Genomic DNA, 14,623 nt, shown 5'->3' on the forward strand with positions numbered 1-14,623 from the left:
CTCTTGCATATCTACTTGTGAGCATTCCCATAATGCAACATTTGGGCACCATAATTCTTCATGATCTTTGATGCCAATTAACAACCACTGTCAGTGAAACTCTCCTGGAATCTTTACCGTTACTTTCTAACATACATTCAGTTTTTCTGGTATACCCTCAAGTGTAGTTACATGGAAATCAATTAGACCACTTTTGTTTTCATATATTCAATAGTCAGATACATAAAAAGAAAATTAATAACCCATCTAAGAGACTGGTTTACTTAGATTTCCAACCAGGATAAATTGTAATCTCTCATTAGTATAATCATGATGACTAAAAATTGGTTTTTAAAGTTAAATCACAATCTTATGTAGATACTTGCATTTGTAGGTTATGTTTGTTGCAGTTTACTATTTTGAGCTTGTGAATACTAGTGGTTAATTTTAAGTTCACTTGAATTGTTATTATATCATCATGAAAATACATGCATTTGCTGAAACATGTAATCAGAATTCTGCGTTGAATTAATTCAAGAGTCAGAATCTAGAACATTTTGTATAATTTGCATGGTTTATACTGAAACTGCAGAGTTGGTCCTGGAAGCTCAGACCCTGCCCCTCATATATAATATTAAAGAAAATTATGTCTTAAACTGTTGAGATTTTCATTTTCTTACTTGTCACTGTATTATCATACACTGATAAACTTTTTTCTCACTCGAGCTTTGAGTGACATTGTTTCAAGTTATCACACATTGAGAAATATTTTCATGTACTTTATATACATAGCATGGGCATATGAGTGAGTACACACACACATGCACACATACACACAAAGTAGTCCTTACCTATGAATAGATTGGTATCAGTAAGTATATTTGGAAAAGTGTTTTTAGAACCAGTGACAGCTTCTCATAGGAATAATGTTATGTTACTGCGTGCATGCTAAATTGCTTCAGTCATGTCCGGATGTTTGCAACCTTATGGACTGGAGCCCACTAGGCCCCTCTGTCCATGAGATTTCTCCAGGCAAGAATACTAGAGTGGGTTGCCATGCCTTCCTCCTGGGGGTCTTCCCAACCCAGGGACTGAACCCAAGTTTCTGATGTCTCCTGCAGTGGCAGCAGGTTCTTTACTACTAGCCCTATTATGTTACTATTCCAGTACAAAAATGTTATTTACTCATATATCATGCCATTTTACATATTGCTTTTATTGGATCATCCTTTCCCAATTTCCTCTCTAGACACTAGAAATATGTCTCTGTACCACTAACCTTAGAAGATCTTCCACTACTGTAACCCATGACAACCATGCTGTTTTCAATATATGCTATCAGCCAGCACAGTGGTATTCCATTAGAATAATTATGTAGATGTTAAGCTATGTTTATATTTTCTTTTCTTTCTTTATATTCTTTTTCTATGTAGGCCATTACAGAGTATTGAGTAGAATTTCCTGGGTTATATAGCAGATTCTTATAAGTATATGTTTTTATTTTCAAAATGATACATATCACTGTTTTGTTCTGAATTTTCAAATCTTGAACACTCAATAGTTGCTTAATGTTTTCAAAATAAGTAGAGTGTACAATGGTGGCACAAAACTGTAAGGTTTACTAAAACTAGAAAATACTAATCACAAAGTATATTCTGTTTAATATTCCAACTCAAGTTGCATTTGGTGCATTTATTATTATTTTCTGGTTGTCAGCATTGAAAGTAACTGAGAAGTGCACTTTTTATTAGCCATATTTTCAAGGAGTCACAATTAATTTGGAATTAGAAAACCCTTGTCAATTTAATCATTGTCACAGAGGAAATCAGCAAGTAAACTCTGGAAAGCTGGTATTCAGAATGCTGGTGAAAGGTTTTTTCTTTCTAAAGTGTAAGCTGATTTTTAATCAATGTGTTTGTTTGTAAGTAACCACTTTTTAATCAATGGGTCTCTGACTTAGTTTAGGTAACTATAACAAAATACCACAGACTGGGTGGCTTAAGCTCACACTTTTCTCACACTTTTGGAGTCTTGGAAGTCTAATATAGAGGCACCAGCAGAGTTGGTGCCTGGCGAGAGCTCTCTTCCTGGTGCCTTTTCACTGTATCCTCCTATGCAGGGGAGAGGGAGCTCTAGTCTGTCTTCCTCATTTTATAAAAACACTAATCCCATTATGTGTGCCCCACCCTTATGACCTGAGCTAATCTAGTTACTTCTCAAGGGTTCCACATCAAAATACTGTTACTTAAGGGGTTAGAGTTTCAACCTGTGAAGGTAGGAGATGGGAGGAGTGGAGGGGAGTAGGGACACAAACATTCAGCCCATAAGAGTCCCTAATTGGAGAAAGTGCATATGAGTTTCATCCACATGGGTTTCTATATTTTTAAAATTGGAATGCCTTAGAGAAGTCAAGCCCTCTCCAGTTTACTACAGTCTCTGCCACTCCTGACTGTCCTGCTCCTTGCTCAGTACTCTTAAGGATGTGGTCTACTAAGCATCTTTATATACCTGAATCATTGATTCTTAATCTAAATCATTTAATTTTAAAAAATGTATCAAGATTTTTATATTAAACTATCCTTTTAATTTCCTCCTATAGGATGGAGAACTTAATACGGGGAAGGAATCCCCCACAATATCAGAGAAGTCCTTGTAAAGAAGTTCGTGCAGCACTTCGGAAGAGGCCTGAAGAGGAGTGTAAGTATGTTTAATAGGATTAACTTTGTTCTAGATAGTCTTAGGTGAGTAGCATAACAAAACTACAATGTTAACCTTTAAGTGATCAATCAAATAGTAGAGGTATTTAACAAATACTTGTTGAATCTAATTGAAATTACTGTATAAAATATCATATAGTACCTGGGTTTAGGCACTAAGAACATTGTTTTCTTTGTTGTTTCTTGTGTACTTCAAAATGCTCTACTGATAATTTGGTTCTGTGTTCAGATGAGATTGGAAAAGGCCGCACAGTTTACCACATCTTTCTTAGACATATGTTCCATGAATACTGCTTCTGAAGAAGTTAAAAAAATTTTTTAATTTGTTTTAAATGAACATTTTCCAGTTTTGTTTGACCACAGTACTCTTTCAACCTTTAAAAAACAAAACAAGACAACCACAAACCAAGGACTCTTTGAAAACCACTGCATTGATCTAAAGATAACTGTCTAGTGGCAAATATAAATCCATTGTTCAAAATGAAACATTTAAATTAATTGAATTTAGGAACAGATTTTGAATGAGGAGTCATGTATTCCCTCATAAAGCCATTTTAATCCATCCTTAAGTTATCGAAATGTTCCAATATATAATTGCAGAGATCTTGTCTAAATGTTTCTAGTCTATAGCATTGTTGGAGATGTTTTTATCATAATATGTGTATTTTAAGTTTATATGATGCCCCATAATACTAGCTTTCCTCATGGCATTTGCATCTGGTTATTTTCAGGGAACTAAATCGCAATTTATTATGACAAAAATTTATCTGAATGATGTATATTTACAGGAATTTACATTGTGTTAGGATAGAGCTAATGCAGTGGATTCACTGGCATAAACAATTTAGTAGACTTTTAAGGTAATATTGGTATTTTAAATTAGTTTGAAGTACACTATTCTGGGTGAAGATCAAATATATTAAATCTGGGCACACTCATAGCAAGCAGTATGCTTTTGTTTTCTTTCATTTTATTAGAAAGTCAATAGATGATCTGATTGGGTTGGCATCTATGTCATTCGATATAGTGTTTCATTTTGGTATACTTATAACTTCCAACATTATAAACAATATCCAAGTAAAACTAAAATTTAAAAATGAAGATATAGTTAATGGGCATGTTAAGACAAAAACTGTTTGTAAAATGCAGACTTGTGCATAAAACTATTCCTTCTTTATTGGGTTCACCAGGATTTCTCCTCTATGATGGTTTAACACAATCAACTTAGTCTCTGTTATAGTTCTACAGGTTTTATTTAGAAACTTAGAAGGGATTTTGCAAATAAAGCTATAGTTGATTCTCTTGGAGTCACAGAGTATAGTTAGTATATATAAAGTCATTTTTCAGCCCTCTTATACTGACTTGATCTAACCCAGAGGTTGACCAGCTACAGTCCAAATATATCCTGACACCTCTTTCTATAATGAAATTTTATTGAAACAGAGCCATCTCTGTTCATTTAGGAATTGTGTATGACTGCTTTCCACAACAAATGAAAAGTTGAGCAGTTGTGACAGAAATTATATGGTCCACAAAGCCAAAAGTATTTACTTGATCCTTTACAGAAAAAGGTTTTAAAACCCTTGTCTAGGCCAGTGGGTCTCAAAGTATGGTCTCCTGACCAGCAACAGAACCTGGGAATGTGCTGTTGAAGCACAAATTTTAAGTTCTACAGCCCACATCTACTGAATCCAAACAGCTGATAGTCTAGTCCTATAATCTGTGTTTTGAAGAAGCCCTAGAGGAGATTCTGAAGCAAGCTCGAACCTAAACACCACTAGGCTAAGTCAAGTGACTGGCTGTAAGATGACATTAAATTACCATGGTTACAAAAGACTAATAATAATAGACATATTTCAGAACTAAGTCTTTGTTGTTTAACGTAAGGTACATTAAAAAAAAAAACTTTATTCTGTTATAACAAGCAAATCCTCAACAACTGGATCATGGCAGTCAGGACAATTTTTGAAATATCACTACAGGAGCTCAACTGGATTGATGATGTTGTTGAACATGGAAGGACATAATGAGAAATTAGAAACATACAAAGTAATATTCTCTCGCATTATTCCCTATTAGTTTAATACATAGTTCTTCGTGTTTGGAATTGACTGCTGTTAATTCCCTAAGAAAGAATACTCTTTTTTAGAATGAGAGCAATACAGTAGTTAATTAAGACATTAACTTTAAAGTTATACACAAGGATTTATTCTTTAATGTGACACAATATGATCAGATGTAGGACCCTGGGTATTATTTGCTTAATCTAAATGAGTTAGTCTGCTTATTTGAAAAATGAGGATAATTAAAGAGTCTTCCTTGAAAATTTGTTTGGAGAATTAAGGACGATTTATATTAAGTACCTGGTATAGAACTTGGGATGTGGCAAGTTTTCTTCTTTCTTGCTTTCTTCCTCTTCAACTATTATGGCAGTGCTTATTTTCAGCTAACAATTTGAGAATAGCAAAGCATGTTTTGATCATAGAAATGTAAATGTAGGGAAATTATAACTACTATTTACCATAAGGAACAGGTTGTAAACAAATGACACAAAGCTGGAATCCTTGCAGCAGTGTTAGATAGATAGTAATTTGTCTCACGTTCTTTCCTCTTAATTCTTCAAATTCAACATGGGGTCTAGATCAAGACTTACACGTCAGCTCCTGTGGAAAGCTGCCACCTTAGAAAATCGTCATAGAAAGTCAAATAATAGTGGCTTTCCTTTGCTGAGAATTGAAAGAATAGTGGAACTTGACTCTGACAATGTGTGTGTATGTGCTGTTAGTCGATAGGATCCTCCAAACACAAGGAAGCCCTCTTTCATTTGGAGATTTGCAAACAAGAGGGTTTAGCTGAATAACAGAATTTATACTACTTTCTTTTATAATCATTTACAATATTTTCAATGTTAATATTGATATTAGGTCACCAGACATATTGCTTTTAACCAGTTATTTCATGTAAGTTATATCTAGCTATGCTGCATTTAGCATAGCCAAGCAAATTTTCAAGAATCAAGTACAAATTTTCAAGAATCAAGTAAAACTTGATCCTTCAAAAAGGCAGATTTTTAAATATGCTCGTTACTTCCCATAAAAAAACAAAAATAAAAACTTTGTCCTCAAAACCAAAGCACCATTCAGCTACAGCCCTACATTCTCCTTCTGTCCCCAGACAAACCTCTCTAAAGAGTCATCTATGCTCACTCCACTTACCCTCCTCTCACTCCTTCAAATCAATGCAGTCTGGCTCCTATTCAATCACTCTGCTGAGACAGCTTTTATTCAGACTAGCCGTAATCTCTTTATGATGCTGTATTAATTTTATATTGCTTTGTAATAAATTATCACAAATTTGCTGTCTTAAAAAAACAGTTTATCTCAGTTTCTTTGGATCAAGAATCCAGGTGGGGCTTAGCTAGATTCTCTGCCTCAGAACCAGGCTGAAGTTTCATCATGAACTCAGTTGGGGAAGAAGCCACTTATAAGCTTACTTAGGCTGTTGGCAGAATTTGCTTTCTTATGGCTCTATGACCAAGAGTCTAGATTTTTTTATGACCAAGAGTCTAGCTGAGGGCCACATTTAGGATCTAGAGATCTCCTGCAGTTCCTTGGTATATGTGCATTCTCAATACGGTTGCTTACTTCATTATTTATATGAAATGTCAAAATATTCTTGTATTAACCAGTTTGGTAAAAATCATGATAATTAGTCAAGTTCTTGCCTTCATATTAGAAGTTATTGAACATGATTTAATGTTCATTTACTGTTCATTTTCCCTGACGACTCGAGAGTTTTGTAAATGCCAGTTCCTATCTAGAATTTTATCTGAGTGTCCCTCCATATCAGGTTGTCACCTTTCACTTTTGCTGTGGTTGCTCTTGCTTTTTACCTGTCTACCCATTCTTTTGGGATTGTGTTTCCTATTTTAATGTTCTCTTTCAGAAACCATCCTTTTTAAGAATTTCACACTAAACATGTGTCAATGAATCAAGGCTTGAAAACCAGTCAAGCCCTTGGATGATTTACAGTGAACAGGATAGAGAAATAGGGAATAGTAAATGCAATATAAGAAGTGGGGTGCATTAATTTAAAAGATCTTAAGCCTACCTTTCTTCTCACTGACTTCATCTCAAGTTTGTGATGGGTCTCTGGAAACTTGGATTCTTTACCAGGTTCCTGTTTCAAATTATGTCCCAGTGATTCCAGTATGGTGTGGATGACCTGGTGTTACTGTCAACTCACTCACTTGGTCAGGGCGCTTAGGCGGTGGGGGTGGGGGAGGGTTCATATTTGCTAAGGAAATTTGAAGTCACCCTTTACGATGGTAGCACCGTGCTATGTGGTTATAGAACTCATACATGTGTGTAACAATGTCAGTGTGCAGAGGAAGAGTTACTTTGTTTTCCCGGGCTTCTGTTTATGCTAGGAAAATACTCCCTATCCTTTCATTAGCCTGCTGCTGCTGCTGCTAAGTCGCTTCAGTCGTGTCCAACCCTGTGCGACCCCACAGATGGCAGCCCACCAGGCTCCCCCATCCCTGGGATTCTCCAGGCAAGAACACTGGAGTGGGTTGCCATTTCCTTCTCCAATGCATGCCTAAATTGGGATAAATCCTTATTCCTGTATCTTCAATATACACCATAAGAATGCTATGTACTCATTGGCTTAAGCCTATTATACTGGACCAATCACATTTAAGAGTTGGTTTGGGGTTCCCTGATGGCTCCCATGGCAAAGCGTCTGCCTGCAACACAGGAGACTCGGGTTCAATTCCTGGGTCGGGAGGATCCCCTGGAGAAGGAAATGGCAATCCACTCCAGCTCTCTTGCCTGGAAAATCCCATGGACAGAGGAGCCTGATAGGCTACAGTCCATGGGGTCGCAAAGAGTCGGACACGACTGAGCAACTTCACTTTCACTTTCGTATTAAAAGTAATCCTAGATAATGTAAGGTAATGAAAGTGAGGTAATGTATTTGTCATTTGGCCTAGCATAATGGAAAAGGCAAAGTTACTCAACACTATATCCCATACTATTGCTTATAGTATGTATTTGTCTCTGTATATTTAGCTATCCCAAATTGTTTTAGAGTTGAGAATGGGAACATAGAAACAGAAGAGGTGGTAATTGGCAGATCAGGAATCTGAAAGTGAAAGTGTTAGTTGCTTAGTCATGTCTGACTCTTTGGGCCCCATGAACTGTAGCCTGCCAGGCTCCTCTGTCCATAAAATTCTCTAGGCAAGAATACTGGGGTGGATAGCCATTCCCTTCAGGGAATCTCCCTGACCCAGGGATAGAACTCAGTTTTCCTACATTGCAGTTAGATTCTTTACCATCTGAGCCATTAGGGAAGCCCCCAATGATATTAAAGTGACTTCCTGGCCTCTATTTATCATGCAGAACCCTCTTTCCCTATCTAAGCCCTATAATTTGTGGGCAGTTGTGTTTCCATTATCTTCAGTTGCTCTTCTAGCTTTTCTTAAGATACAGTTTCCTTCTTGTTTGGAATGAAACTCATTTCCTCTACATCTCCCTTCCGTTCTAGGGCCAGCCCTCCTTTTTGTCAAGCTTAATTATTGGTTATATTGTATAGATGAGGCTGGGGCTCCCCAGTGGCTCAGTGATAAAAAAAAAAAATCCACCTGCAGTACAGTAGCTGCAGAAGATGCAGGTTCAATTCCTGGGTCTGGAATATCCCCTGGAGAAGGGCATGGCAACCCACTCCAGGATTCTTGCCTGGAGAATCCCATGGACAGAGGAGCCTGGCGGGCTACAGTCCATAGGGTTACAAAGAGTCAGACACGACTGAACCGACTTAGCCCGCATGTACATAGATGAGGCTGTAGGATCTCAGACATGTTAAATAATTCATACAGTATCACACAACCAGTCAGTGCCAAAGCTGGGATGCAAATGTTAAGTTTGTCTCCAAAAGCCATCTTATTCCTACTGTTCCATGCTATATGCCTACACACAGTATTCTATGCCCTCATTTTAGCTCTCCAGGATTCACTTCCTTCTTAATTCTTAAAAAAATTTTAAGCATAAATTATCATACAAAGAAAGGTATATAACATGTGTGTATAGCTTAAAGAGTTAGAAACTAGCATGCATGTATCTAAAACATCAGAGTTGCTGAATTATAGATTCCTACTCAACTCTGTTTATCTCTTTAGTTTGGCATATCCATTCTAGAAAACTAGTCTTTCCTACTTCTCATTTCTGAGGTCTTTCTTTACAGTGACCATTTTTAAGTCCTACAACAGTCAAAGGAATAATGTACATGATTTTCGTACTAGGGGACTCAAAAGAAACAAATGGTCAGTGATTTCTTATTAGCTTGAAAATCTTATTATTTGTTTGATTTTTTTATTAATATCTTAGGTTGTGACTATACAGTGTCATAACAAAAAAACAAAGTTGCATTTTTAAGTTGAATTTTATCAGCACATTTGAAATTAATACATTACTCACTAATAATTTGCTCATGATATATTGTAAAGATAGAATTAAAAGATTAGATTAAATTAGATTCATAGCCTGACCATTCTTAGATTAATTAAAAAATTGAAATCAAGCTCATGCAAGCTTAGTACAAAATTGGTATATTTTAGATAACTTTTCCATTCAAGGTGGTAACAGAAATTCAGGCAGAAATATGTCTTGAATTTTTCTTTGGAATATCCACAGGTTTAAACCACCTTTCTCAGTTATCAGCAGTTATATTTGTCCCAAGACTCTATGTAAGATATAATTTTAGAAAAAATCCACTAGCAGTAATTTTACTGGCACCTCTGGCTTAGCAAGCCATTCATTTGAATTAGGTCTTGAATCATCACTGGACTTTTTAAAATGCAAATTCCTTCAAGGATAATACTAGTCAAATCTTAAGACTCTCTAACATAAAAGTGATTTTAGATCACGAATCTCAGCAATCAAATCTCGAGAGAACTTTGGATGCTCAGAAAGAAAAAGAAAAGGTCAAAAAATGGTTATATAGGTGAGGAGTTTAAAAACAAATTCACTTGCTACATATTTTTGCTAAGGGTTGGTTCTGTTATTGGGTGAAAGATATTTTCACATAAAATTTCAGCCCTGTCTACATTCTTCCATTTATTTCAGTAGTAACTACCATACTAATTTATTCCTCCTTTGTGAAAGGTTCTCCTTCTCTCCTTGGCAGATGGCAGGAAGGAATGCCCTCCTTTCGGTCCCTGAAACACTTTGCACAGATTAATAATGCAGTACTTACAGCACAGTATTTTACCATTTGCTTGCATGTTTATTTCCTCCTAGTTGGGTTCTAAGTTGCTTAGGAGCAGACAGATACATCTTACTCATCTATCTACCACTAGCATTAAGCATAATATTTGATATACAATCATCACGCTAATAAAAGTTTACCCCCCAAAATTAACAAACTGTAAATGATAAAACTAGATTCATGCCATGATATTTATTGGAGTCTGTGCCTGTGTGTGCTAAGTAGCTTCAATTGTGTCTAAGTTTTTTGTAACCTTATGAACTGTAGCCTGTCAGGTTCCTCTGTCCATGGGGATGCGCCAGGCAAGAATCCTGGAATGGATTGCTATGTCCTTCTCCAGGGGATCTTCCTGACCCAGGGATCAACCTGCATCTCTTATGTCTCCTGCATAAGCAGGCAGGTTCTTTACTACTAGCACCACCTGCGAAGCCCCTATTGGAGTTCAAAGGAATCCAATAAATAACTTCAATTTTCCAGAATAATTTTGGAACCAATTAAGGTATTGATAAGATGTCAGGAAATTAGAGATCAAGCATCACTCTCATTACTTTTAAAAGCTGGATAGGAAGACATAACTGAGATCTTTGACAACAATTGACTTCTCACTACAAATGCATACTTAACCCAAATGCATTCTTAACTCAGCCACAGCAGTTCAGGAAAACCATGGACCTGCTCATGTGGGGAATTCCTCCTACAAAATGTATAGCATTGAGAAACAGATCAGTGTACCTTGTCTTCCCTAAAGCAGGTTCACCCCAAAGAAAGATGGAGGAAGGGGCTAGCCTACACAGGTCCAATTCTTCAAAATTTACAAATAAGGTAAATCACTGCATTTCCTAGTAAGAGTTAGGAAAGAGATAAGAGGATCTATAGTGTTGAAAATATCTCTCCACACAGAAAATAAGTGAGTGGAGAAACATCACCACTTGCAATGTTGCTTATAATTTTTATGTCTTAAGCTACAGAGCTTAAACATTAAACCCTGAGAAAACTAGAGGGGAATTAATTAGGGCAATCTCTCCCAGATATAAACTGCTATTCTTTCATGAACTCTTCTGGTATCATTGGGGGCAGAGAGGTGAAGCAGTGTAGATTTAACTCCAAGACCACTGTAGACCAAAGTCTTAACACTTCATGTTCTACTTACTATCCAAATAATGTTCTACATGATTAGCAAGGTTTCTGCAATATGATTAAACTACATTCATTTATCCAACAAATATCTACTGTTTGAGTGCACATGTGTGCCTGTCTTGCTGTTCTGGGTGTTTGTGATACATAGTGAGAAAAAATTTAAAAATCAAAAAAGGTAAACATTTCTTGTCTCAACAAAGTTATGCTTTTGTTGGGGAAAAGAGACATTAAACAAAATAAGTAGGTTATAATCCATAGAAGGTTATTCATACCGTAGAACAAAGAGCAAAGTTAAGGGGGTTTATGATTAGAGAGACATTTGAGGGCACTTTTAAGTAGGAAGACCAGAATATGTAGACCTTCACAAATAAAGAGATGAAGGAGTTAGCCACACCAGTTTAAACTCTATGACTCTTGCATTTAAATTTAACTGGAAGAACCCTCCCATCCAGAGGTTAATTTTGGCATCATGCATAGTTGGGCATAGCTGAGTGACTAAAACTTTCACTTTTTTTGCATGCAATATTTTCAAACCTCTAAAAATTGCTGCCTTTTGGAGTGCCAGATATGGGGTGAATGTGAGTCTGACCAATAGCATGGTTTCTACAAAGTCTGATGAGCAAGTGTCTTTAGTCCTAGAACCCTAGTGCCTTTTGCCACGTGTACTGCTATGGAATTACTTGTTGTTAGTCATCAATCAATCATGTCTGACTCTTAGAATTCAATGAACTGTAGCCTGGCAGGCTGCTCTGTCCATGGTATTCTCCAGCCAAGAATACTGGAGTGGGTAGCCATTCCTTTCTCCAGGGGATCATCCTGACTCAGGGACTGAACCAAGGTCTCCTGGTTTGCAGGCAGATTCTTTACCATTTGAACCACCAGGAAGACCATGGAATTGCTTAGACCTTTATAACTGCTGTCATTGTCATCTGTTTCATCTGGAGAATTAACCTCAGCACATTCATGGCCTAAATCAGCTGTTGTTTCTTCAGAAATGTATGCCTCTAGGGACTTAATGAGGCTAAGTGTCTGTTCTTTCAAGAAACATTCTTTCTTCAACATTGGATTGTTCTGGGAAGGGCTTGAGTAGAATCTCTGTATTATCTTTTTCACAGAAGTAAAGTAGGCACTTTACTGATGAAGTAGGCTTCATCTCTTTCTATTGTACTACTGATTTTAGGTTAATGTTGCCAGATAGAATACAAGTTCAGTTCAGTCACTCAGTCGTGTCCAACCTTTTGCGACCTCATGAACCGCAGCACATCAGCCCTCCCTGTCCATCACCAACTTCCAGAGTCCACCCAAACCCATGTCCATTGAGTTGGTGAGGCCATCCAACCATCTCATCCTCTGTTGCCCTCTTCTCCTCCTGCCCTCAATCTTTCCCAGCATCAGGGTCTTTTCTAATGAGTCAGCTCTTCGCATCAGGTAGCCAAAGTATTGGAGTTTCAGCTTCAACATCAGTCCTTCCAATGAACACTCAGGACTGATCTCCTTTAGGATGGACTGGTTGGATCTCCTTGCAGTCCAAGGGACTCTCAAGAGTCTTCTCCAACACCACAGTTCAAAAGCATCAATTCTTTGGCAAGGCACCTGGATAAATTTGAATACATATACACAACAAATACATTTTTATATCTTATTTAACATTTAGAGTACATTTAAAATGAAAATATTATTCTTTATCTGAAACTCAGATAAGGGTGTTTGGATTCTACAGAAAAACAGAAACAATAGCGTGTGCGTGCGTGTGCGTGCGTGTGTGTGTGTGTGTGTGTGTGTGTGTGTGTGTGTGTATGTATTCCAAAGGAATTGGCTCACCTGATTATTTTGGCTGGCAAGTCCAAAATATGCAGGCTGAAGAACCAAGAAGAAACTGATATGTAAATCTAAAAGTCCATCTGTTAGCAGAGTTCCTTCTTCCTTTGGAAAAGTCAGAGTTTTTCTAGAAATAACTTCAACTAATTCGATGAGGCTCACACTCATTATGGCTTTCCAGGTGGTGCCAGAGGTAAGGAATCTGCCTGCCGATGCAGGAGACACAAGAGACATAGATTCAGTCCCTGGGTCGGGAAGATGTGGGGAGTAGGAAATGACAATCCACTCCAGTTCTTGCTGGAAAGTTCATGCACACACACACACACAGTCATTATAGAGGGTAATTGGTTTTACTCAAATTCTACTAATTTAATATCAATCTCATCCAAAAACACCTTCACAGAAGCCTCCAGAATAATGTCTGACCACATATTTAGGCATAGTGGCCCAATCAGTTTGACCTGGAAAATCAACCATTTCTAAGAATTTTAATTGTTCCTATGTCTGGTCCCATCACTTCATGGGAAATAGATGGGGAAACAGTAGAAACAGTGTCAGACTTTATCTTTTTGGGCTCCAAAATCACTGCAGATGGTGACTGCAGCCATGAAATTAAAAGACGCTTACTACTTGGAAGAAAAGTTATGACCAACCTAGATAGTATATTCAAAAACAGAGACATTACTTTGCCAACAAAGGTCCATCTAGTCAAGGCTATGGTTTTTTCCAGTGGTCATGTATGGATGTGAGAGTTGGACTGTGAAGAAGGCTGAACACCGAAGAAATGATGCTTTTGAAATGTGGTGTTGGAGAAGACTCTTGAGAGTCTCTTGGACTGCAAGGAGATCCGACCAGTCCATTCTAAAGGAGATCAGCCCTGGGATTTCTTTGGAAGGAATGATGCTAAAGCTAAAACTCCAGTACTTTGGCCACCTCATGTAAAGAGTTGACTCATGGGAAAAGACTCTGATGCTGGGAGGGATTGGGGGCAGGAGGAGAAGTGGATGACAGAGAATGAGATGGCTGGGTGGCATCACTGACTCGGTGGACATGAGTTTGAGTGAACTCCGGGATCTGGTGATGGACAGGGAGGCCTGGCATGCTGCGATTCATGGGGTCGCAAAGAGTTGGACATGACTGAGCGACTGAACTGAACTGAACTGGTGTTGATCTATTTCTTTCTTTAATAATGTAAAACTATAACTATTTCCTAGTACTTTGGTTTTTAGGTTTTCACTGCTTTTGGACTCAAATATATTTTTTGTAATATATTTTCCTAAGCTTCATCTCATGAAGTCTTCTATATGAGAGCTATTAAATCAATAAATTCTGAGTTTTTCAAAATAATTCACTATTCAAAGCAATCATATTCATCCTCACTTGTCTGGGTTGGATAGTCACACTGAGGGAGAAATTTCCCATGAAATCAGGATCAAAATCAAGCCGAGACTCCATCTCTTATTGTTCTGCATGCCTTTTCCTGCAGTGTGTCTCCTTTGAAAAGAAGTGAAAATGAAAGTCTCGGTCGTGTCCCACTCTTTGCGACCCCATGGACTGTAGTCTGCCAGGCTCTTCTGTCCATGGAATTCTCCAGGCAAGAATACCGGAGTGGGTAGCCGTTCCCTCCTGGGGATGTTCCCAACCCAGGGATTGAACCCAGATCTCCCTCATTGCAGATGGGTTCTTTACAGTCTGAGCTACCAGGG

General features: G+C 37.6%; 1 protein-coding gene across 3 annotated transcripts in view; it reads left to right on the plus strand.

Annotated features, from left to right (window-relative positions):
- Positions 1 to 14,623, plus strand: part of LRRC7 (leucine rich repeat containing 7) — a 615,708-nt gene that overhangs the window by 122,466 nt on the left and 478,619 nt on the right. For all 3 annotated transcript variants that reach the window (XM_069565050.1, XM_069564900.1, XM_069564988.1), the window contains exon 2: positions 2,579 to 2,676. In XM_069565050.1, the coding sequence (XP_069421151.1) occupies positions 2,579 to 2,676 (98 nt within the window). The remainder of the gene's footprint in view (positions 1 to 2,578; positions 2,677 to 14,623) is intronic.

The sequence above is a fragment of the Ovis canadensis genome, chromosome 1, assembly GCF_042477335.2.
Source record: "Ovis canadensis isolate MfBH-ARS-UI-01 breed Bighorn chromosome 1, ARS-UI_OviCan_v2, whole genome shotgun sequence".
Classification (NCBI taxonomy): domain Eukaryota; kingdom Metazoa; phylum Chordata; class Mammalia; order Artiodactyla; family Bovidae; genus Ovis; species Ovis canadensis.